The sequence below is a fragment of the Nansenia antarctica genome (genome assembly GCF_963989245.1).
Source record: "Nansenia antarctica genome assembly, chromosome: 4".
Lineage (NCBI taxonomy): Eukaryota > Metazoa > Chordata > Actinopteri > Argentiniformes > Microstomatidae > Nansenia > Nansenia antarctica.
The window spans coordinates 50,807,079-50,832,396 of record NC_137689.1 but is presented as its reverse complement, the minus strand read 5'-3'; the positions used below and the strand labels follow the sequence as shown (position 1 = coordinate 50,832,396).

The window sequence follows — 25,318 nt, the reverse complement described above, 5'->3', positions numbered from 1 at the left end:
AACGTATACAATTCAAAGTCCTCATCCTCACATACAAAGCCCTCCATAGCCTGGCCCCCCCTTACCTGACTGACCTCCTTCACCCCCACCGCCCTACCCGTACCCTCCGATCCTCATCCATTGTTCCCCTCACTGTCCCACCCTCAAAACTCAAAGGCTTCGGTCACCGTGCCTTTTCACGAGCTGCACCCCGCCTCTGGAACTCTCTCCCTCAACCACTCAGAGACTCACCCTCACTCCTCACCTTTAAATCCCACCTCAAAACCTACCTGTTCTCCCATGCCTACAGCCTCCCCTACCCCTAGCCATCTCCCCCATCACGGCCACCCCCCCCCCCGCCCCCCCCTGGGCACGCATACAACCTCCCCTTCCCCTACCCATCTCCCCCAACCCTGCCACCCCCCTGATATGCATACAGCCTCCCCTACCCCTAACCACCTCCCCTGTCCCTACATTTTTCAGACACAGTAGTAGGATAAGGATATATCTACATGATATATACATGATCTGACACAGTACCCGAATATCAGGAGATCCCCGATCATGTTGTCCACCTCGCAGAGACGCAGCCACACATCCGCACTACGTCATCAACAGACGCGTCGAATCCTGGAGTGCACTGTCCAATCAAAGGCTTGCGTTCGTAAACTCGCTCTGAGAGCGTCGCAGCGCACACTGGGCCCGACGTCATAAGGGGAGCAAGTCATTTGATTGGACAGAAGGCATTCCACGAGTGGTGATCAGAATTCCAGAACGAGTTTACGGAACGCACCCATAAGTCGAGCGTCGCGTTATGCCAACCCGCTAGCGGAAGTTGCTATTAGAAACCTTCTCGTTATCCTTCCATACTCGCTGCTTTCACTGAGTGGAAATTTAACAGGCGATGTGACGTCACGAGTCACCAGTTGACACCGGACACCAGGGGGCGAGATAGAAAAGTACCGAAATGAGGTACCGAAATCTCCTTTGCGATTCGGTACGGGTACATACCGAATGTAAAGTAACCGGTACCTACCGGTACCGATTTTCGGTACCCAACCCTAGTCTTGAGGTGCTGAACCTCCTCCTTGGAGGCCGACTCGACGTTGGTGCTTATCAGGCTTACCACTGTGATGTCGTCTGCGAACTTGGTGATGGTATTGGAGCCATGCACAGGCACGCAGTCGTGGGTGAAGAGGGAGTAGAGAAGAGGGCTCAGCACAGTCCTGTGGGACACCGGTGTTTAGGTTCAGGGTGGGGGAGGTGTGGTGGTCAAGCTTAACAAACTGGGGTCTGTTGGTCAGGAAGTCCAGAGCTTGGTGATCAGCTTGGAGGGGATGATAGTGTTGAATGCTTGCGTAGGTGTTGTTGTTATCCAGGTGTGTCAGGGTAGTGTGTAGTGCCGTGGAGATGGCATCCTCTGTCGACCTGTTCTTATGGTAGGCAAACTGGTGGGGATCCAGTGTGGAGGGTAGGTGGTCTTTAAGGTGAGGCAGGACCAACCCCTCAAAGCGCTTCATGGTGATGGGGGTTAGTGCAACGGTGTGTGCTTGTATGTATTTGTGTGTGTGTGCGTGTGCGGTACGATGCGCGCGTGTGTGTGTGTGTGCGGTGGCTGTGGTGCATATGTGTGTGATCCAAAATAGCTATATTACTGTTGTGGCCTGGTGGTGACCTACTGGTGGGTTATGCTCCCACGTCCTTGATCCTGGTCTCAGAGATGGAGAGATAGTGGAGAGATGGAGGGGAGAAGAACCTTGGCTCTCAGTCTGGGCCCCTCTAACCCCTCTCTCCACTGCCACTGTAATGCACTGTTGATTGTTTTTAGCATGCTGCTCTGATGTGCTGCTGACTGGACTGGTACAGTACACAGGGTCTCTCCAACAGGACAGACATGAGGAGCAGCTGTGCACATTATCTTTTCTTGACAAACAGCACTGACTTCTATGAATATGTGACACGGTCTGGTGAAAAGGGCCGCATGTCGGCAATTCTCAAGTTGCACAAATGAGAAAAAGAATTACAATTAAGAACTTAAAATGAAAGTTTAAGCGTTGAAGAGCCCACTCGACGACAGTTTTAGGATCACTAAATACTTTATTAGTGAATTGAATTCACTGTATCGTCTGTCGTAGTCTACTACATTATCATACAGTAAACTATGACATCATCATACAGTAAACTCTTCATCATTGATCTGTGCACATGATGAACCTTTCTGACTGTTCATGGTGTTTTAATGAGAACAAAAACGTCCTGAAGACGAAAAAACAAAAGCCCTTTAACGTGAGTACGCATGCACGCACACACACACACACACACACACACACACACACACACACACACACACACACACACACACACAGAAAGAGTACAGTGATTAGTCATGCTCAATTAATCACCATCATCTGACTATACTCTACATACTGTGCCTCTCTGTTCTGTCTGTGTCTCTGTTTTATTTTTATTGTGTCCAGTCTCATAGTTTTATATTTGTCTGTAACACACAGAACATAACTCCTATTTGTTTAATTGCTCTCCTATCGGGCACTCACTGAGCTCTTCAGAGTTTTACTGTAATGACACATAGAGTGGCTATGTGTGTGTGTGTGTGTGTGTGTGTGTGTGTGTGTGTGTGTGTGTGTGTGGAGGATAGGACAACACCATGTCCTTCCCTTTTTACAAAAACCAGGAAGTACAATAGGAATCCAAACACTGACTAAATGTATGCTTTTGATGTTGAAAAAAAAACACATAATAAATGACATTGTTTCCAGGTATTACCACAAAAAAGATGTTATCGCATGTTTATTCAACTCTAGCTTTGAATGTTTGGAAATGATCAATTTTGCTTGAAAGAGCAGGAATCTACCGGTCCTGTTGGCTTCCATTACAATGAGATAAGTTTTGCCAGAGGCAGCTGTACTTGCTAAATAACAAATATATGCATGTAAAAATGATCTGGATGGTCTTCCACCAATGGCAACAATGGGGGAAAACAGGTAAAGTCTAAAGACTGTGAACCATCCCTTTTCCCTAACACAGGCTGTGTAAGAGACCCTTAAGGTGTATCTGTACAGTCCACCATCATCAGCCCTCACACATGTGACTGTCCCTACCAACCCTGATCTGTCCAGAGGGGTAAACAAGCGTGCACACACACACACACACACACACACACACACACAAACACACACACACACACACACACACACACACACACACACACACACACACACACATGATGATCCTGGAGGGTGTAGGCCAGGCCTGTCACCAGGGTTTTAACACTCAATGGCATCATTGATACCTTCTTTCATCCCAGGGAGGGAGAGAAAGCTGCTGACTCGTCCACACTTCACATCTCTCTCTCTCTCTCTCTCTCTCTCTCTCTCTCTCTCTCTCTCTCTCTCTCTCTCTCTCTCTCTCTCTCTCTCTCTCTGTCCCTCTCGCCATCTCCCTCTCTCCATCTCTCAGCGTGCTGTGTGGGCTCTCTTTAAGTCATGATACAAATCTATAAAAGGCGATGAAGTTATAAGGCCTTAATGACATTAAGCTGCCGTATTTCATCACACGTCATCAGGTACAGCTTCAGAGGTTTTCGTTGTACACAAATGATTACACAAATGATTTTCATTCAATTCAATGACTCATATTAGTTGTTTCCAAATTCAAACTTGGGTCCACATTCGGGTAGTCAGTCCTGCTGTCCACTGGAATGGACAACCCCCCCAAAAAAGTAGACAAATAAAAGAAACTAACTACTAACTAACTAAAATATTGCTAATTTAAAGTTTGAGAAATGGTTGTGGAAACATCCCTGGAACATAACTCAGGTCTGAAGGGGTTAATCAATGAAAAGCAGCTTATTGACATAATCATCTACTGGTGTTGCTTATTATATTTATTCTCTAGGGTTCAACAGTAAATGTGATGTATCTGTTCACACGCTTCTACATAGTGGCCGGAAACTTTTAGCACTGTGACCTAAAGCTTGTTTTCTATAACCCACAAAGGACACAACACCATGTTTCTAACCAGGTCTTTTTCAAGTCTTCTCAAGATGTTGGATTTGAAGTTTCACGGTCTGCTTGAATACGGCCCATAGTCACAACAATAAGCTCTTGACATTGTGAATATATGCCATTTAGCTGACGCTTTTATCCAAAGCGACTTACATTGCAGTGAGTCAATGCATACATTTTGCAGTATGTTCCCAGTGGGAACTGAACCAACAATCTAAGCGTTGTTAGCGCAATGCTCTACCAACTGAGCCGCAGAGGACCAGTCCGACTGTACACCTATCAAGCACTTTCAACTTGTTTTCATAAGTGACCTCATATGACTTAGCCCTGTCATCAAGTGACTGAAACCTGTCTCCACCGGAGGGTTTGAGTCAGTTGTCACCAAAGTCTTTGACAAAACAAGCGGCACAGCATAAGTGCTCCATGTAACTTCATGTCAAGTCCTGATGTTCTGCTTAACTCGCTGACTCACTGACTCACTCACACAGAATGATTCCTGTTTAGTGATTCAGCAGTCTGAATTAGACCAGTGTTGGAGTACCTCACCAGAGATCCAACTCTCTTGACAATGATTCATCACTTCAAATCTACCTCTCAAAATGGCATATAACAGCAAAACCTAAATAGTATGCACACAAATTAGTTACAATTCATTCAAATGTTCATCCAAAGAATTCTAAATAAATGGAATGATTAACATATCAACATGAGCCTGAATTCATGATTAAGATGGAAGGAGGTTCCTTATGTTTTGTTGCATAATTTGCATGAAGCTATACAACACTGTATGCTTATTGGAATTCGGGACAACAGAATGGCATTCATGTATGTGATGAATGATGTTGTCATGGAGCGAATCCTGACCTATCCCATTTAGCCTCAACGTACTACCTTGACGTTGGTGTGGCTGGTCTGGGTCTCGGCCTCGATGCAGATGTGTCCTCCGCTGCTGTTCTCCCTCCGATGATCCCGGTGGGAGTTGGTTCGTGAGTGCCTGCTGCTCTGGTACGTGATCACCGAGGGGATGGTGTCGGCCGCGTCGGTCTTGATGAAGAGTCCGTGGAGGGTGCATGCCGCGGTGCCCTGGGAGATGGTGGTGGTCTGGTGGGGGGAGTTGGACTCATCCGAGTCTCGGCAGTAGATCACCCCGCTCTGAGAGACGTGGATGCTGGGAGCGCAGCCCATGCCTCAACGACGCGCCCAGGCTCTCTCGCTGCGCAGTGCCAGATCGTGAGCTTAGAATGATAAGGTTCTATCCCCGTTTAGGGTAGCCTAGTTCAGAGATATTGAGCGTCAAAGTTTTTACATTCCATTATATTCTGTGAGATGGAACCTTTGTATTTTATGAATTACTAACTCAAAAATGTCAACATTTAAAAAAATAACACCTAATGGATCAGATTATGTAAAAAAAATCAATTTGGACAAAAATGGAGATAGAACCTTATAATTCTAACGTCACGAGATCCCAGATAATAAACACCACTCTCTCTCTCTGCCACTCTCTCTCGGGTACCACACCTCCTCCTCCTCCTCTTCCACAGCTGCCCGTTGCGTTACCGCGCCGTTATTCTCTCCAAGCGTCTAAACTCCTCGCTGTCGCTCACCGTCACTCCCCCACCTCTCCCCCCGCTGTCCGTTTGAGCTCATCAAGGGGAAAACGTGAGCTATTTCATCTCTTTCTCTCCACTGAGCTTTGATCGAGATCGTGAATTAAATCATGTCCTCTTTCTCCGCTACCATCGCTGTGCGCATCCAGTTATGGGAAAGGGGTTGTTCATAGATGCTGTTGTTATACCTGAATAACCACGCACAGCTGTTGTCTCATAGTGCATTTACAGCCTAATCTCTCCAGCAATTGTCATTTGAAAAAGGCCCAATGACAGAAAGAAAAGAGACCGTGCTGCACCACAGCCAGTCTATTCGCCGTAACGTAGGCTAGTCTACGCTCCTTTCTTCATCATCTTATCATGTTCGTATGATCATCATCTAAAAATAAAGCGCCGTGTAAAAATCACTCGCTCGTATCTGAGATCTCGCCATCACGGTTATTGACTCACTCTCTCTCTCTCTCTCTCTCTCTCTCTCTCTCTCTCTCTCTCTCTCTCTCTCTCTCTCTCTCTCTCTCTCTCTCTCTCTCTCTCTCTCTCTCACTCTCACTCTCACTCTCTCTCTCTCACTCTCTCTCTCTCTCTCACTCTCTCTCTCTCTCACTCGCAGGGACCTCATTTGCATCATGTATCACCCCCACGTTAGAGCACAGCTGTCCATCACACTGTGCATCCAGTGGCTTTGTGAATTATGACCATTATAATGCTACTATTGTTATTATACGGTTATTGGTGAATTATCATTCAGTCACTTTTCTACTCTGTAATTGTAATAGGCATAGCTGCAGTGCAGTAGGTAATAACAAAACAAGGAAAGAGAATTTAAATAATAATGCAATAACACTTTCATACCATTAAAACCTGGTTAGATTTTGGCCAAAAGGATATTAAAATGTTCCCCTCTGAACAACACATCCATAGGGGACATAGTAGACCTGTTGGCTGTGGCCTATTCCTATGTGATTGTGATCTTGATTAGCCTGTGGTTGGCAATATAAGTCTGTTACCTAGTTCATGATACATAAAACCATTAAAATAAACAAGAACATGTGTAGAGTTATGTGTAATATGTTCATTCACATGTAGTGTAGCTATCCAATTCCCCTCATTTCCTGGTCAGTCATGTGGTCTCACCAATATGCTGTGTGGTCATTCAGTTGTGGCTACAACACACCTTAATACAGAGCTGGGAGGCCTCTAACCAATGTAACAAATGGATCTGACATGGGTCATCAATCATGTATCTGACATGGGTCATCAACCTGTCAGATGATAGTAAAATGCCAGTAGTAGTTTATATACAAGGAAAAGAAAAAAAGGATTAACATTGAGCAAGTACCACTTAGAGTTGACATGTCAAGTCTTTGGGCAATGTATAGCCTAAACACTACCTAAGATGAATGCTGTATTAGGCCAGTCTGGTTTTCTACTGGGTTTTGGGATTTCAGTGCATCAATATGCCAACAGGAAAGAGCCTGGCAACAACCGCTTTTGGCGTGGCCCCAAATATGTACTAAAGGACAAAACTATTTAATTTCTTGCACAGTAGGGAGACTGAAATGGAATCCTTAATTTAATACGATATCAAAGTAGCAATAAGAATATTTGAAACAAAACAGCTATAAGCATACACACACTGAGGTAACGTCCATAAAAAGTCTATCCAATCTAAACATACAATTCAAACCTACAATTACCCTTGTTAATCTAAAAAACACATCTATTACTCAAAGAACAGATCATATTATACGGTCATTGGTACTTATTCTGTGCACACAAACCTACCCCCTGGTGGCAAACTTTTATTTTTTACCAGCTGCAAATTAAAACTCAATTATTCAAATCAATATCTAGATGAGCTGATTTGTCATACACCAATCATGCCTTTTTAAATCTTATATCAAGCCATAAGTCTTCCCATCATAATGACATAAATGCCAATTCCAACACGACTCTTAATTGGCCTTAAATGTTCATGCATCTAATTATTGGCATGGAATGTCGCCAATTATATATAAGAATAAACCAATGACGAAAAAAACTGCTATATATAAGAATAAACCAATGATGAAAAAAAACTGCTATGATGTCTGAAATCAATTTCCAGCAGCCTAAATTCAGCAATGTTTGCTTTTTAGGACCGTTTGTGGTGGGCCATAGCAGAACTTGAAAAAAGCCTAGATGCTCAGATACTAGAATGAGTATTAAGATCTTGTATAATACACAAACACAACACGTGCGTGTATCATTTTCTCAAAATTATGTTTTAGGCTACTGAATTACAAATCGTGCGCAATGACACATGCGCGTCTACACCTTGATGTTCTCCACATCATCCATCTATTTACTGTTGTCTTACCTTCGGTGGTCCATTGGACAATTCACTTTGCTCTGTCGAAGTCCGACTCATTTCTTGAACCAAGGTAAATGTCCGTTGAGTAACAAAAACTTCGATGAATCCCCGTTCAGAAAAACGCAACGCTCATCGTCCGCGACTCTCAATTGCTCTATCCATCGAGAGAAAGCTCCTTTACTTTACTGACAGAGATGAGGTACAGCAGAGGACCGAGAAGTCGGCGATTAGAAAGGTTTAAACTTCAGAACTTTTTCGGAGTCAGACAGTTGGGCAACGGAGGTCCGTGAAGTCCTAGTGCCGTCATTTCAAGTGGTAGGGCATGGCAGAATGCAAGTGCATGTGTCTATCTTGTGAAATCCTGTACCTCTCTATGCACTATCCTGTCATGTTGAACCATTGATTTACAATGTAATGTAATTATGTAATAATCCATTTATAAATGCCAATGACCTTGCATGACTCACAGCATTCATTGGCAGTACAGTAGGCCATTACTCTTCCAATTTACTTTGATATATTTTTTTATTTGCATCAATTCAAAATGTCTTGGTACACCACGCAAAATGAAACCAACATTTTATTCGTCATGATTGCACAACTTCAATACATTTCACAAGCCACACGTTTGTTTGTTTGCATTTGTATCCTTAACACAGGACACGTCACACATTTACAAGGACGAGAAAGTTCTTGAGCATCTAAAAAAAAAAAAAAAAAAAAAAACGAAGACAGAGGGTCCAAAATGACTCAACATGTTTTTCTTTAGCCATGTCCAAAAAGGGATCAACTGTGACCAACCAATGGGTCAGACCCACCTTTGAGGAACCTGTCAGGTCTGTCACGATAATGGAACCATGGAGTGTGTTAGCCTTCCGTCACCTCTGCTTTGACCCAGGGTTTGGGTGACCTGCCCTTTGTCTTAACAGGTGGTGTGTCAGGCTGGCAGGTGTCAGCGAACCTCTCGCGGGCCTTCTCCCAGTTCTTCTGGGTCTTGCTACTGGTCAGAGAGACACTGTCTACAGACACAGCAGCGGCAGCACCAAGGCCTGAATGGGACTTCCTGATCTTCAGCTGAATCTGGAATGACAGGAAAAATGATAACAAGGAATCAAAGAGGGGATAAACAGAGAAGATCATCCGACACTTTTTATTTGCCTTTTAAAATATTATTCATCCAGTCTCATTCATGTCAAATCTCTTCGACAACGAAGAGACCATGTCTCGTTTTTTGGAATGGTTTCTCCTAGTTTTTGTATTGAAGTCAATGTAGTCAGAGGAGGATGGAAAATAGCTGCCCTCCAGCTACTGAACTTCACAGAGTAGGATGGCCCTTCCTCCTCTGAGCCGCCTCCACTGACAGAAATCTAGAAACATTAGAATCTTCTCTCAAACTCACCGGGTCTTTAATTCCAGCACCGTCTTTGCCCAGTCCGTCTCCTTTCTTCCAGCCCATCTTTTCCAGCATCTTCCTTCCCTTGTTGACTTCACTGATCTCACTGTACAAGGAATCCAATCAGAGAGAAAGAAGAAAAAAAAGACATTGAGGATCATATTTCTAGAATTCCCGCAATCACTCGACGACATTTCAGCCAATCAAGGGAGAAATCACCCGATGACATTTCAGCCAATCAAGGGAGAAATCACTCGATGACATTTCAGCCAATCTGCGGAGCCTTGATACATACACATGAACGGAGGCGGGCGCATCGTCCCGTTGGAAGGCTCCCTCGCTGCCCACGGTCTGGCGTCTTGACTCAGCCCGGTCCTGATACCGTGGGTTCCTCAGGGCTTTGGCCTCTTCGTATTCACAGCTCTGTTACAGCAGGGGAGGAGACAGGAGCGTACCGTATGAGAGGGGCTGGTCATAGTCGCTAACTAGATAAACTGTACATAGAGAAAGACCCAACTAGCCAGACACAAACAAAACAGAACAGTAGAAACAATGGATGGTTGCTGACAGATTTGAGTTGTGTGTGTGCACTGTCAACCTCTCTGTCAAGCAATACTCTTGACTGTCAGCTCAGGGGAGATGTGGAAAACCTGGATTGAGGTACTGATGGTTAGGGATGTAATGATACACTCAACTCACGATTCATGTCACGATTTTCTCACGAACAAAGTAAGATTGCAGACAAATTATGACTGAAACAGATTATTTTATTTATTTCTCAGTCAAAAACTACAAAACACAGTATTTTCTTAAAGAATCGCTTTTTATTTCTGAGGTAGGCTATATAACCGCAAAACACATACTATGCAATGATTGCATATTTCCATTTCTTTTTACGATTTTTTACGATTACGCCCTCTGCTGTTTAAAAAAAGTATCGCGATTAATTTGTCATCTCACCGATTTGAACCGTCACATATTTGTACAGATAATTAACTGGTGGATGAAACTCACCTTCAGGCCATATTTGACCTTTAGCTGTCTGAGCTCTTTCTGTCTCAGTATCTCCTTGTCCTCTTTGGTCGGCCCAGGGCCTGTGAAACAGGACAACCAGCTAATCAAAAAACAACAACCTAATAGGCTTCCTTTCAGTATGTTGCTTTCAGCTATCCTATCATTTAAAATCAGAGGAAATAGAAAAACATTGATCTGGCAAAAACAATGACCGGCGAGTCAATCAGATGGAACCCTATCTAAGCATATCAATTCAAATGAAGGACACCAAACGAAGTGAGAAAGAGACGAGATAAGTGGAGGAGCCTGTGTGCAGGGTATATACAGGAATATTGAGGTTAATTTCAATACCTTTCTAAGACTTTTTAAAGACCTTGTCAATACCTCACCGCCACTTCGAGCTGTAACCGTTTACATCAGTGACACCTTTAACTTAACAGTTTTAGTTTGCAATAGACTAGACCACTATCATACAACAGAATTTCCGGTTCATCTTTGTTTTTTAATCAACCTAATAAATTCACAAAGTTTTTAGGTCTCAAACTCTTTGGACAGAGTCTAATTCAGAAAAATACCTACAAAATTCAAGACCTCATGATAAGACTTTTTAATACTTATTAAGGGTCTTGATTTTCCCAAAATTGATTTATCAACTTTTAATACTTTTCAAGACACCGCGGATACCCTGTGTGTGAGACTAGCGGGTCCTCTGTGTGTCTCACCTGCTGGCTCCTCCCTCTTGTGTTTGCTCAGGTGTGCCATCACCTGGCCAGGCTCGCAGCCGTCACAGGTGTCTGTGCCTGAGTGGATGTGGAAGGACAACACTGTCTCTCCCATCTTCACCTCGTCACCATGCGTCAGGGCGCAGGGCTCACACTTGGCTTTGGGCTACAGGGAGACAAGAGGGGGGCTTGGTTCAACTGGAAAAAAAACAACCCTTCATTTTAAGTTCAGATGTTCTTTTGACCATACTAGTGTGTATGTCCTCAGTGTGATTGTTTTTCTCTCAATAGAATTCAATAGCGGGTTTACATGGGTCAGGGTTTCAAGAAGAGACAACAACACAAATGTCTATGTCTGACCTGTAGGATCCGGTTGCCATTGAGGACCGTTCCGTTCTGGCTGCCCTGGTCCACCAGCATGTAACACTGTTGGTCCTGGTCGAAGTACACTTCGGCATGAAACTGGAATTCAAAACATTCAGTTTCACTACTTTAAGTCTCACTGATGCCATTTATGACTATAACACCAGAGATGTGATGAGTTCAACATGGAAGATCAGGAAAAAGGCCAGCCCATCACATTTTACAGCACTGAATACACACTCAATCAGTGGAGCATTTTTCTTACCTTACTGACTCCCATTTCAGCTATTCTGATGGCATGGTTCATATCCTTTTCTCTGCAAAGATAAGCTCCATGTTACATTTTTAAATTTAAGTGTTTCCATTTCTAAGACGAGAGCCTATGGCCTGAGCTCTCGACTCCCTCTTGTGGTCACAGATATGAACTTAACACCTGAGGCCCATTTAAATACAAATCAACCAGGTAAAAAGGCAAAGATCACACAAATATTGTTTTGTGGCATATTAGAATCCAAAGTACAATGAAAGATTCATCCCAGAGAGCTTGACAGCCAAGTCCCTGGTTATCATAGAGTAAGCAGGAGTAGGGGCAGTAGCACTGACCTGCCGATGGTACCTGGAGCATCAGCGGTGATGATGAACAAGGTGCCGATCTGCAACACTGGAGATCTGATCACGGTCACCCTCACGCAGGGCGGCCAAACCTCCTCTACAACTGGGGGCAAAGATACACAAACTTACAGTACAGTACAACAGACTTGTAGTATATCCAAATACAGAAACATAACACACACATACAGACATATGCATGCATCAACAGATATAAACAGACAGTCTAACCACCAGTGTTCAACACATCCAATACGACAGGTGGTGCATCTAGTTGGCTAAACAAAACACACTGACCAGGCTTATACTAGGAAACATAGTGCAGGCCAGATAGACTGTGTTTGAAAGTGTAAGAAAAGTTGAACATTTAAAGAAACCAACACCCAGGGGAAAGCGTCTATGTAAAGCTTAGTAGGTGTGAGGGTTTGACAACTCTCTGTCCTTCCTCTCACCTTCCTGACTCTCCACCTCTGACTCTGGGCTGTGGGAGGAGGGGGAGGAAGAAGAGGAGGAGGAGGAAGACTTCCATTCCCCCTCTGACTCTGTGATCTCCCCTTCCTCAGGCTCGCTGTTCCCGCTTGAGTCATCGCTCCGAGCCGCCGTCTTCTTCTTCTTCTTGCTGCTGCTGCTGCTCTTCTTGCTGCGCTTGTCTGATTTAACAGACTTCTTCTTCTTCTTCTTCTTCCTGGAGCTGCTGGTGTCAGAGCGCGAGCCATTTTTCCTCTTCTTCCTCTTTGCCGAGCGCTCTGCACTGTCCTCCCTGCGGGTTCGGGAGGAGCTTTTCTTCCGTGGAGGCGTGTCTAGGCTGCGAGACCGCTGCCTCTGCTTGTGTGACACACCTGCACCCCTCTTTGTAATTCGGCGCTCTACCCATTCTTCAATGTCTTGCTCTTCCTCCTTCACACCATCAGCCCTGAGGTCCTGTCAGCAGACAGTCAACACTGAATCTCCATCTATCATCTCCACTCCTGTTAACTCAATTGGCAGGGCACAAGTCGGCTCTGAGTATGAAGCTCCCCCTCTATTTTTAAGCCATTTTGTATAACAAGATCTCAGTTTTCGAATACATTGATGTACGCGCGCAAACTAGCAACGGAGCAAATCTAAAGATGTATCCGGAAACGCAAAATGACCAGAAATGTTCTTCACTAGACTGCTGGGACACTGACACTGTCTTGTGAGCAGAGATCTTTCAGACACAGAAATGCACATCTAGTCCAATTCTATCCAGAAACAATTATTATCCCAACCAAACCATTTCAATGTAACCTGTATTTTTTATTTTATTTTTTAACTAGACCTGTGTTCATAAACATGCCTTGGGAAATCTGTATCATAAATAAGAATAATATCTTCTTGGACCAAATCATTAGATTTAAATGAAGATGAGGTCAGCAGTGAGGTCTTACTGCTGTTAGAGAATTTATATACTTTATAAGTGTTGATGTGAAAGATGTACCTCTGCGGGAAGCAGGGTTCCAGAAAGAGGAAATCTTCATGATAGCCAATGAGTTAGTCACCTCCTGTACCTACGGTAAGAGGAATAGCATTTTAGTCATCTAACGCTAAACGTAGCCGATACCTAGGTTAGAAACTGAAACCGCAAAGCGTTTGAAAACTGAGACCAAATAAATGCTCAAATCAAAGAGGTCGGATGACCGTCAATGGAACCTCAAACAGGGGGGAAGCTTCAAAAGTCTTGTGTCAGCCAATGAGCACAAAAGTGTTGACAGGTTAGTTTTACTATAAGCACTAGCAGACATTCAGAAACGCATTACCTCTACAGCTAATATTGAGAGAGACACAAATGCAAAATAACACAAGTATAATTTACAACTAGATCTATTACAAATATGAACCAATGGTGTGCAGTCAAGATTGTTTTTCCACTGATTCCTTCTCAGCGTGCCAGCGGACGGTGTGTTCAGTCCCCTACCTTGTCGTCCTTACGGGCGGGCTTCTCCAGGCCCTTCTTCCCCTTCTTCCCTTTTCTGTCTGTGGTCTTTTTGTCCTGACCGGGCTCTGTAGTCGCCTGTACAGCAGGCACCTCTATCCTGGAATGGAACTGGTATTTCCCACTCTCCGCGTCATGGTAGTAATACATGCCTGTGTTGCAATCGTAGTACAACTGACTGGCCTGGGGGGGGGGAGAGGAAATGGTAGGGTCACTATTAAAGACAGTAACATTCTATGATGCACAGGTGTATTTTTGGCCATTTCCCATATGATCATCATCATGTTATTGGTTATGAGAAGTGTGCTGACCGAGTCGTAGTAGAAGCCGGTGCTGTGGTCGTAGTACATTCCGGTGGTGTCATCGAAGACCACCCCAGTCTGGGTCATGGCCTCCTCAGCAGTGGCCCTCAGCATGTCAGCTATGGAGCCTCCATCCACCTCCTGGAACAAACACAGTACAACCCTGGTTACTACATCAGTGTTTACCCTGTGATGCCATTAGGCCCCACCTAATGTGACCCACCTAATAGAGACATTGTGTCTCTACCCCACTACCCATTCTTCAGCTCCAGAATCAAAACATTAGACACCATAGGAAATGTCAATGTCTTGAATGAGAAAGAATGGATGGTACTTGGAAATGTGTGGATGATTCAGTCTGAGAAAAACAAAAAAATAACAGATCTCAAAACCACCTGTAAAAACATGAAAGCAGAAACTTCTGTTGGTAATCAAACACACCTCTAGTTGAGGTGCGTCACCGCCACCCGCATGTTGTACAGAGACTTCTGAAGGCGTTTCTGTCAACATTTCTGTTGCAGTTTCTGTCACTTCCTGTGACTCTGCCGTTACGTCTTCCTGGGTGCCTGTAGCCGCTCCATCACTCTGAGTGTAGCCTCCATAATAGTAGTTGTAATAATCTGGAGGCCATAAAAGAACAATCATTGATTCATCTTCAGTGTGAGTTAAACATTAAACAACAAGATCCATTCATTTGATGGATGGTGGTAGCCAAGTTTGCACAAGTAGAATTGACTTGGCTCAACCCCCAAAGATTACACACCAGTCTCTGACCACGTGTACTCCTCTGTCTGGGTTTCATGATCAGCTCTATCTTTCTCCTTCTTCTTCCGTTCATGGATCTCTGCACTCAGTTTGTCAACCTATAGAAAGACGGTCAAAATAGATGGATGCTAGTATGCGTTATGAGTTAGACAAGCTGGCTTGATAGGTCTGGTTTCATCCCCCTCTCTCTCCTTGTGGGTTACCTGTTTTCGCAGGTCTTCGTTGTAGCTTTCCGTGTTCTTCTGAAGAGTTTCAGACTTGGTCAGTTGTTTCTGTAACTTGACCAGTTCGTTTCTGCAGGTTTTCAGTTCTTGCTTCAACGAGTCTACTTTCATGCGAAGTTCAGTCACTTCGGAGTTTGAACCCTCTTCTCCATTGGTGGTCTCCATCGTTCAGGCTAGTATGGCAGACAGAAAGACATACAGTTTACATTTAGCAGACGCTTTTTCCAAAGCGACTTACAACATTTGTTGTAACATTGGTCTAAAGTAAATGAATCATCTATACATCAGTCATCATAAGGAAAAATCTATGCTAGGAGCCTAGGACCAGGTGGCAGTCACAATGCTAGAGGAAGGAAGGATTAGCCTACTTTTCACATTTGTATTATTAACCGTAGTGGAACTGTACAGAGGGGTAGTGGATGAAGAGGTCTTTGGGAGGGACAGTCCAGGTAGCTTCCAACCACAACAACTACTACATCAAGTGTTTTGAACGTTACAAAACATGGAGGCCTGTGCTGCCGCTATGAAAGTAGAGTCCTCCATTTCCTCTCCTCCTTCCTCATTTTTCACCATCACATCTTTCTTCACCACCAGAACACATGGGCAACACGATGCTTTCTCTGGTGTTTCATCAGGTTGCAGGACTGACTATAACTCTTCCCACACTGAGATCAGTGTTATGGCCTCTCCTGTGTGAATCCTCTGATGTCTCTTAAGGTTGGACCATTGTGAGAAACCTTTGCCCCTGTGTGTTTTCTCTCATGGCTCTTTCGGTGTCCTGGTTGACTGAAACTCTTCCCACTGGGAACAGTGGTGTGGCCTCTTTCCTGTGGGTATTCTCTGATGTACATTCAGTCTTCCGAGTTGATTGAAACTGTCCCCACAGGACAACGGGTAGCTAGCTAGCTATTGATGACAATAGTGTAGCGTACCTTAGTGACCCTTATTTACGTCCACTAATGCGCTGACATTGAAAATCTGACAATGTTAGAAGCTGATTTTGCCGGAACTTAGGTGACTACCCAACGTGGTTGGCTGCAAGCAAAGACATTCATTCAAGCAGCAGAACATTTGAGAACATGGTTTTTTTAGAACGTTAGCAACTACAACAAGCAAACAACGAAAATAGACAGACATTATAGTAACGACTCTGTAACCAATCCGCTTGTTAAGTCTGACGTCAAAAGTGACGTTTAGCCATTTCCGAGTCCAAACCAGAAATTCCCTGCACCAGAGTACCTGTGAACTACAGCGGTAGAATGACAGTTTAATCGTTTTTTAGACTCGGATCTATTCATACAACAAGGGACACAGCACTTTCCCGTTTTCTCCATATTGTCAGGGTATTTGAGCCTCGGAAAAGCGCTATATAAATATAATGAATTATTCTTATTATTTCTCCATTTCGAAGACAGCGCCTCAGCCAACGTTGGACCCGGAAACACGTCACGACTTAACAAGCGGATAATAACGCTGTGGTTATCCATCGAGGCTCTCTTGTCTAACGCGTTAGCACGTTTCATCCCATCGTGGGGATCATGTCTCTCACCACTTTCTTCATTTGTTTTCCTCGCCTGGACAGTCGACATCGATTCACTCCGCCACGAATGTCAATCTGAAAGTTGAAAATAAACACCTTGTAACCATCCTGCATTACGGACACATCCGAGAACATGTTTTTCTGATAATATAGAAAGTTACAATTGGTACGGTTGTTGTGTTTACAATCCATCGCCATCGTGGCCGCCATTTTATTTACGTTTCATAAGTGTCTTCTTCGTCCACTTTACGCATTGTCAAAATCTCTATCAAAAGTCGACAGCGCTACCAATGTTTGGCGTCCAAGAATGGAACTGACGCTATCTAGTATATAAATGAACTGATATGGGTGGATAAGCAAGAGAGTAAACAAAACACAAAATATATATAAGCTTTGACCCTAACATTTCTACCAGTTGTAGCATAAAAACCGAGGTTCAAAACAGTCAACAACTATGCTGTGAACCCTAACCCATAGAAGTTGTATGAGCACTGTAGATAACTTTCGAGAGATGTTTTCATAAACAAGCCAACAGGGGGCATAAAGACCATGGGTGTTGAGATTCTGAACAAAACACACACATTCTGTTCATCCTTCCTCTAATCAGGTTAAGTTGGAACCTTTACCAAGTGTTTTCTGCACCTCTTGTGTGTCGAACAATAACATCACATTTTATTAGTGTCCTCTCCAAAGTAAACTTGAAATGAGGAAAATTAACACCTCCAAGCCTGTGGGTGAAGAATCATTAGAACTGACACTCAACTCCTTCTCTACACCTGTGAGGCACTTGTATATTAACTCAAAGTGGCAGAGCAGCATCCTGAGTGTGACCTAACGAAGAGACACCTGTTATAAAAAGGACGAGGTGCGGTAGAACTTAGTAGGGAAGTCAATCTCCTTCTTACTAAGTCAGTCATCCGTCAACAGAGTGAGGTGAAATTGGCTGGAAATGTGGGTTTAATGAGTTGACTCATTTTACAGGGAGAGTAATTGAAGATGGGAAGAGGGGAGCATAGTGCAGGTACACACGCACACACACACACACACACACACACGCGCGCGCGCACGCACGCACACACGCACGCGCACGCACGCGCACGCACGCGCGCACACACACACACACACACACACACACACACACACACACACACACTACACTCATTCACTCACTCACTGACTCACAGAGGAAGTGTGATTAATGATGAAGGCCTGGCGTCACACAAGTCATTACATTTGATGTACTCCTCTTGCCTTAATTGGCATTTGCATTTCTGGCATATTGTGGCGATGAGCTCTTTGTACACAGGCTCTTCAAGGAAAGACATCCTGATACTCTACATCAAACTTTAACTCAGACTTGAATTAGCATCTGTTATGAGCAATATGGATGATTGTGATCATTCATCAACTGATCATTAATGCTATATTCATACTTTCAATTAATAATATAATATATTGGATACTGATCATTTGACCTTTATAGTGAACTTTTGACTTGAGACTCTGGCTACTGTCGTTGCAATAAAGGCCAATGCACACGGCGTGCGATTTTTGTTGCACGACAACATTCGATTTTGAAGTTTGAATGGAAGTCTATGAGAAAATCTCATCCCAATGCACACGGCCCCGATTTTAATCGCACCGCGAAAATTCGATTCCATTCGTTTTGAATGGGACAAAGCACACGGCGTGCGAGTTTTGTCGCACTGTCAAATTTTGCAAATTTTGTAAAAGTTTGTGGTGCGACGGATTATTGCATCAATTGTCCCCAATGGGACAATTGGGAAAACTTCAACTGGTCTATCTAAATTAATTGAGTCACTCATAACGGGGAGAGAGACTGGAGCATACCTTTTTATATAGTTATAGTTTAGCAAAAAAGCTTGCTATCATTACATAAAAGCATATCAACGTTAACATTGCTACTCATCCATTTTCATTTGTCTCCTTTCGTTGATGACTGTCTCCGTCCTCCGAATCTATGTCTGCCTGATCATCGCCCATAATAATAAAGTGGCTTTTATAATACACCTTTCTGGCTGTGTGTTTTGTGCGCTCCCTCTCCTGACATTTTACCAATACCCCTAAATCAGGGGACCCACATATTTTATCACAATATGTCCAGTTGTATCTTGTAGAAATTGTGGAAGCAAGGCAAGCAATATTGGTAGAGCCTATTGTAATCAGCCTGCCTGGTCCGACTACGTAACAATAAAGTAACAATTGAGAATGGAATGTTGTGGTGCAACAAAAATTGCACGCTGTGTGCATTGGGATGAGATTTTTTATGATTTTCTCATAGACTTCAATGGTGTGAGTTGAAAATGGAATTTTGCGGTGCGACAAAAATTGCATCGCACGCTGTGTGCATTGCAATCGAATGTTGTGGTGCAACAAAAATTGCACGCCGTGTGCATTGGCCTTAACACATTCTGAGCATATGTAGGTGAAAGGTTACCTACCTAATATTGTTACCTAATATGATTTGCATATTATGTAGAGGTGAGAGGTGACCTCTTCTGAATATAGGTTTAGAGATTGAGAGGTGAAAAGATAGGAGAAAAGAGGTGATTTGGGTAATTAAAAGGCTGTTTACAAAGAAGATCTTTGAATGTTTTTCTGCCCTGAGTATCTCTCTCTGTGCATATGATTTCATTGTATTCAAAGGTTTCTGTCAACTTGGCATAATAAAATGACCTCAGAATTAACGTTGGTTTCTTGAACACAGGATATGTAGTATGCTAGATTGTGACTAACCATAAGAACTCAAGTTTGGAGCTATTTTTCCTCCACAGCAAGATTCATCAGGCGTGTGACGGTAACAAACAAACAAAGAAGACATGAGTTCACTGACTGATGTGACATTACTGTAATAACCTCTGGTAAATGTGGAGAATGATGCTTGGGATGGATCTACCAATAACCTTCTGTGGTGTTCCAAATACTAAAGACAGAGTGAAGGTGCCCTCCATCCATCCAGCCCCCCCCCCCATCTCTTTCTGTCAGGATTTCAATCCCTTTCTTTTCAGCTCATACAGCAGAAGTGTAGCTTATCGTGTTATGCCATAAAAAATGCCTTTTGTTTCTACTAATCAGGATTCTGCATGCTAATTCCACTCTAAATGAATTCACCACACCAAAGTGCCACGAAATACACATTATACTATTCACCAGACCTTGCCACCGTGGTGATGCCGTTACTGTAACGTGACAGCTTTGTGTGTGTTTGTGTGTGTGTGTGTGTGTGAGTGTGTGGTTTGAGGCATGATTCATGTAAACCTGTTAGTTGCGTATCAGTTGAGCCCCAGTTCTCTTGCCCCAGAGAGGGGGTGGAGGTAGGCAGGAGAGGACAGAGAGGACACGTACATACGTAGGTGAGTCAAGGGGGGATGGGCTAGGAGATCTGTGATGATACCTCTGACGATGTCCCAGAATAGCAGCGTTAGAGGAGAAACGCAAGCATTTGCGTGTGAATGACGTCACCTGACGTACTGAAGGACAACTGGTCTTGATGAGAACCAGTGCTCTACAATGTGGAAATGGTGGATAATATTATGCATTCATGTTTCCGATGTACCCAAAGGGGAACATTGGAATCTCGCCTCCTTTGTAATTGTTTCAATGGAGACAAGATAGTATACAGATGTTTCCTGTGGAACTACAGCAACTGGGAGCATATTCCAGTGATTTCATGCTCCTTGGTTTGTGTCTGATAGGCAAGGATTTTGGCATGTCATTACAGACACTACTCCTCACCCACCTTGACAAGAGAAACTCCTATGTGAGGATGCTGTTTGTAGACTACAGTTCAGCATTCAACACCATAGTCCCCTCCAGACTCGACAGCAAGCTCAGGGACCTAGGCATCGACCCCAGCCACTGCAATTGTGTCCTGGACTTCCTGTCAAACCGTGCTTGAAGTGGTAAAGATGGGTAAGACCTCCGCCCCTCTGACCGTCGGCACAGGAGACCCCAAGGCTGTGTACTTAAGCCCCCTCTAAGCCCCCCACTAAGCTCAGTATAGCCAAGTCAATAAACTCACTCTCAACACCGACAAGACCAAGGAGCTGGTGGTGGACTTTAGGAAGAAGAGGGCAGGCACAAGACCCCATCACCATCAACAGATCTGCTGTGCAGAGGGTCAACAGCATCAAGTTCCTGTGGGTTCACATCACCAACAACCTAAACCTAAATTAATCAAAAATTAACAACCTCACCTGGGATGAACACACCAACCAGGTGGTGAAAAAAGCACAACGTCACCTCTTCCATCTCAGGCGGCTGAAAACGTGCAAAAGCGCTGCAAAGGTAGTGCGGACAGCTGAGAAGATCAGCGGATGTGAGCTTCCCTCCATCCACGACACCTACAAGGACCGGTGTGTCAGAAAAGGCCTCAGGATTATTAGGGACCCCAGCCACCCCAATCAGAAACGGTACCGAAACCTCTGGGCTAAAAACCCAGAGGCTGACAAACAGCTATTATACCCCAAGCAATCAGGCTCCTGGAGAAATACAAAAGACAGCCACCCCCACGCACACTACAAAAACTAACATATTGCTCACTGTGGGGTTACTCAGATACCATTGGACTAATTTGGACTTATTTACTCCCGTACTGTATTATTGTATTATATTGCATTTCATATCATCATACTCTGCTCAGCATTTTACACTATTGAATCCACTGTAAAATCACTTATTATTTTATCAATGTAGGGTTACTTTTTTTTTACTTACTTATGTTACTTATTATTATTATTATTGTGTTTTTTGTATCTGAATGCTGCAATGTCAATGTTGAGGAGCAAATCTACACAATAGCAAGAGCTCTCATGAACCACAAAACACTTCTTTCACATGTCTGCACGGTCACCTTGTGAATGTAGCATTTGATGGCATATTACACTTTTTTCTCTCCCTCCTATTCTAGCTTGGTGGGTCAATCCGAGACATGCTGGATGAAGAGGAACATGATGTCCAGTGTGACATGTCGGAGACTTCAACAAGATCTGTGGCATCAGTTGACACGTCAGCCATCATGCCTGAATCACGACCTGGTACCCCTTTTGATTCAGATGGTGAGGAAAGTCATCAGCCTCCCGCCTCATCCACTGCCAGCTTGCCTGTAAAGATGCCCTCAAAGAAACGCTGCACCCCCCGCGGTGGTGTAGCGGTCTAAGCACTGGCCACTAGTGCATGCTGCCCACCGGGGCCGGGGTTCGTATCCCGGCTCGCCAGATCCAGATATGGCCGAGGCACACGGGAAGCGGCATATTGGCCGGCCGCTTCCGAGGGTGGTATAGGAGTATTTCTGGACTAGGATCCGTCGCGCAACACCGCCCCCGTCTGGTGCTGGAGTAACGGTACTGGGCTCGAGGAGCCAGTCAGCCTAGTCTGCCTGGCGGCCTCCTCTGGGACTGCCGGCCACGGGGTCGTGCGGCGGATCCTTCGCAATAGGCAGGGGATAATTGGATGCTAAGTTGGGTTAAATTGGCTACCAAATTGGGTGAAAAGGGGATAAAATCTGAAAAACAAATAAAAACAAATAAAAAAAAAATAAACGCTGCAAAGAGAAACACACAGAGCTTGACATCGAGCTCCAGAAGCTTGCTACCTTAAAGGAGATGTCGTCAAAAGTCCTGGCTATCGGTGCCAAGCAGTGCGATAATCCAGAGGCTTCATTTGGAAATCAGGTTGCAATTGAACTTAGGCAAATAAAAGACCTATCAATCAAAACAAGGGTCAAAAGAAACATCATGACACTGCTGTATGATGCCCAGGACTCTGAAATGTATGCATCTCACCCACACACCTTGGCACCAACACAACCCCTACCACACCACCTTCAGTACATGCCACCTCAGGTTCCTCAGCCATCTTTTACTCAGAGGCTATACGACTCTGACAATTGACATGTAATTCAAGGCGTTTACAAAATCTGCACTACTATATTTGTTGTTTACAATTACTTTACACTATTTGTTAGCATTGTTTTTTTTCATGCAGTTGCACTGCTTTTGAAGATACTTGTTGAAATGTTGACCTTGTTTTATGCCAGTTTTATGGCTGTGCCATTTTGTATTCAGGTTCACCGTGTTATTGATGAGTGAAACTGCTTTTGAAGATACACAAGAATGTTGACCTTGATTTATGCCAGTTTTGTTGCTGTGCCATTTTTTATTCAGGTATGTTTTGAGTTTTGAAAGAAACATCTGTACAATAAAATGTCAATGAGAAAAAAGCCTTTGCACTTTATTGAAAAAAGTAAGTATAAATTGTCATCACACATTCTTTGATTGTTCAGATTCCACATTGTGAGACATTAGGCTATTTATTTACACATGGTTGCCTTCCAATAGGCCTAAAACTAAACAGTGTCCGTGGCTTAAATGTGTTCCTCCTGCCATGGAACCTCACCCGCAGGTGAAGCAAAATAATCCTTAAGCAGGTTGCGTTGTTCTTTTGCACTGATTGTGGGGTTGCGTCCCCTTCCAGGCTCCACTGGCTGCAGATTTCCTGATCCATGTCTCCTCCAGCTTCCCTCGATGACCCTGTGGTCCGCATCCACCCAGTCTGCAAAGGCTGGTGGCATGTATGCCTCAGACCTGCACTCTCGGAGATAGTTGTGTATGCAGAGGGAGGCCATGGTTATCTTTGTAACCTTCTCCGGTTCAAGGCAGATGGTGGACCTAAACACCCTCAACCTGTTAGCCAGGATGCCAAAGGCATTTTCGACCACTCTCCGCGCCCTTGAGAGGCGGTAATTGAAAATGCGTTGGTCGTGGTCCATCTGTCGAAATGGATAGGGCTTCATCAGGTCCGTCCGTAGAGGGTATGCCTCATCCCCCACAAACATGTAGGGAACTACAGCACTGGAGTTGGGCAGTGGCTCAGGAGGCGGAACATTTAGGAGGCTCTGGTCCATTGCTTTTCTGAGGTCAGAGTGGGCAAACAGTCCAGCATCAGAGACCCTGCCCTGGGCGCCCACGTTGGCATAGATGAACTTATAGTTTGCATCCACGGCAGCCATCATGTATATATATACACTACCACTGCTCACGGGTTGTATGTAGATGTGCTTGCCGTCGAGGGCACCAAGGCAGTGCGGAAACTGCCATTTATCTTCAAAATCTTTGGCAATTGCTCGCCATTCAGCTTCCGATGCTGGTGTCTGAGGATAAAAGGGAGGAGAATATTAGATTGAACTGAAAAACAGGTTTGTATTGTAGGATTTAGAACACCGGGTTATGTCTGTAGTGCTCTGTGGTGACCAAAGCCTACCGTCAGGAAATCTTCCTTCAAGACCAGATGCAGGGCTTCGCAGGTCTCCACAACAATGCTGGACACAGTGCTGCTCCCAATTCGGTATTGGAAGCTGAGTGATTTGAAGGTTTCACCTTCATGAGAAAATAAAAGTTCAGCCAACATATAATGCACACATTTGAAATGTAGGCTATAATATGCTACAGTATTATAACATGATAATGTGAAATTGTTATGATATAGGCCTACCCACCGGTTGCCAAAAATCGAAGGGTCAAAGACAGACGCTCTCTTGCAGTAATTGCCCTTCTCATCTTGGTGTCCTGCTTTGTGATGAGGCAAACAACCTTCCCCAGCAGGTAATCAAACTCATCTTCTGTCATCCGTAGCAGCTCCCTGAACCCAGTCCTATCATTCATCTATTATTGGGAAGATGGGAGGGAGAGGAGCACAATATAGCCTATTAGAGCTAAAAATGTCAGCTGGCAAATATGCACAAAGTAATGTTTGCTCTAATAACACGTCATATTCTCAAATAGTAGTAGCTAGTCAGCTAGTGCTACACAACCTAGCAAGCTATTTAAACAGGCCAGTCTTGCTAAACATACCGTTTCTCAATGGGACTTACCTCCAACTCTCTCTGCAGAACTGACAACCCATGCTGTCCACGTCTCGCTCTCGTCCAAATTCTACGTTTGGCCCTTTTCCTTTTCGGTTTTTCTGAGCAAATAAATGCACATGCAACAAGTACAGCTAATTGTTGTTGCGTGCTCCATCTTGCATCAAGCTCCATCTTGTTTTGACAGCTGTCAACGTCTCGTCATCATGTGCTGATATCGCGACACTACAGCTTGGCGAATCGTCCTGACCGGTGGTGGGCCGAATGCGTTGATCGCGAAGTTTATCTTTTTCCATCTACAGAGTAAACGATCTCTTACATACGATATTAAGTAATTCTCTTAAGTCTATAACAATTTTGTTTGCAGCTGTTTTATGTCGGAGATTTTCACAAACTTATTTTTTAATAGTCTGTCTGCTCAGGCACATCGCTGGTCGCTCTAGTTGATAAACCAATCAGAATTCGAGTACGGCTTCATTAGGACCCCGAAATATAAACAATGGCTGTTAACCCTAGCAACTGACTGTATGTTAACCCTAGCAACCGCGGGGAAATAATGAGATGTGATGAATTATGGAGTGTT

General features: G+C 44.1%; 3 protein-coding genes across 3 annotated transcripts in view; all 3 read right to left on the bottom strand.

The window, feature by feature from the left end:
* pde8b (phosphodiesterase 8B) overlaps positions 1 to 5,189 on the bottom strand; it is a gene marked incomplete at both ends in the record, with an annotated part of 44,330 nt that extends 39,141 nt beyond the window's left edge. Inside the window, one exon of the mRNA XM_080530180.1 lies at positions 4,896 to 5,189. Coding sequence (XP_080386306.1) covers positions 4,896 to 5,189 — 294 coding nt within the window. The remainder of the gene's footprint in view (positions 1 to 4,895) is intronic.
* A 3,405-nt stretch (positions 5,190 to 8,594) lies between these two features.
* Positions 8,595 to 17,053, bottom strand: aggf1 (angiogenic factor with G patch and FHA domains 1). The gene is made up of 16 exons (XM_080528743.1): positions 17,015 to 17,053; positions 16,863 to 16,928; positions 15,293 to 15,486; positions 15,088 to 15,187; positions 14,766 to 14,944; positions 14,334 to 14,465; positions 14,005 to 14,205; positions 12,521 to 12,989; positions 12,063 to 12,174; positions 11,725 to 11,776; positions 11,457 to 11,558; positions 11,097 to 11,262; positions 10,375 to 10,454; positions 9,656 to 9,783; positions 9,367 to 9,466; positions 8,595 to 9,047 (listed from the first exon to the last, which is right to left on the bottom strand). Exons 3-16 carry the CDS (start codon positions 15,476 to 15,478, stop codon positions 8,835 to 8,837), a joined length of 2,220 nt encoding a protein of 739 aa, XP_080384869.1. The 5' UTR covers positions 15,479 to 15,486; positions 16,863 to 16,928; positions 17,015 to 17,053; the 3' UTR covers positions 8,595 to 8,834.
* A 6,083-nt stretch (positions 17,054 to 23,136) lies between these two features.
* LOC308156651 (uncharacterized protein) lies at positions 23,137 to 24,878 on the bottom strand. The gene is made up of 4 exons (XM_080530048.1): positions 24,745 to 24,878; positions 24,370 to 24,535; positions 24,135 to 24,250; positions 23,137 to 24,024 (listed from the first exon to the last, which is right to left on the bottom strand). Exons 2-4 carry the CDS (start codon positions 24,533 to 24,535, stop codon positions 23,239 to 23,241), a joined length of 1,068 nt encoding a protein of 355 aa, XP_080386174.1. The 5' UTR covers positions 24,745 to 24,878; the 3' UTR covers positions 23,137 to 23,238.
* Positions 24,879 to 25,318: the final 440 nt, after the last annotated feature.

What these genes read in the sequence shown, in the direction of transcription:
- aggf1 (XM_080528743.1), bottom strand. Translation starts at nt 15,478, where the DNA reads ATGGAGACCACCAATGGAGAAGAGGGTTCAAACTCCGAAGTGACTGAA. An exon ending in CCGCCCGTAAGGACGACAAG is followed by an intron (nt 12,990 to 14,004) that starts GTAGGGGACTGA and finishes GTCTGCTGACAG; the next exon opens with GACCTCAGGGCTGATGGTGT. An exon ending in CTGAAATGGGAGTCAGTAAG is followed by an intron (nt 11,559 to 11,724) that starts GTAAGAAAAATG and finishes TTTGAATTCCAG; the next exon opens with TTTCATGCCGAAGTGTACTT.
- LOC308156651 (XM_080530048.1), bottom strand. Translation starts at nt 24,535, where the DNA reads ATGAATGATAGGACTGGGTTCAGGGAGCTGCTACGGATGACAGAAGAT. An exon ending in CCTTCGATTTTTGGCAACCG is followed by an intron (nt 24,251 to 24,369) that starts GTGGGTAGGCCT and finishes TTTCTCATGAAG; the next exon opens with GTGAAACCTTCAAATCACTC. An exon ending in TGAAGGAAGATTTCCTGACG is followed by an intron (nt 24,025 to 24,134) that starts GTAGGCTTTGGT and finishes TTTTATCCTCAG; the next exon opens with ACACCAGCATCGGAAGCTGA.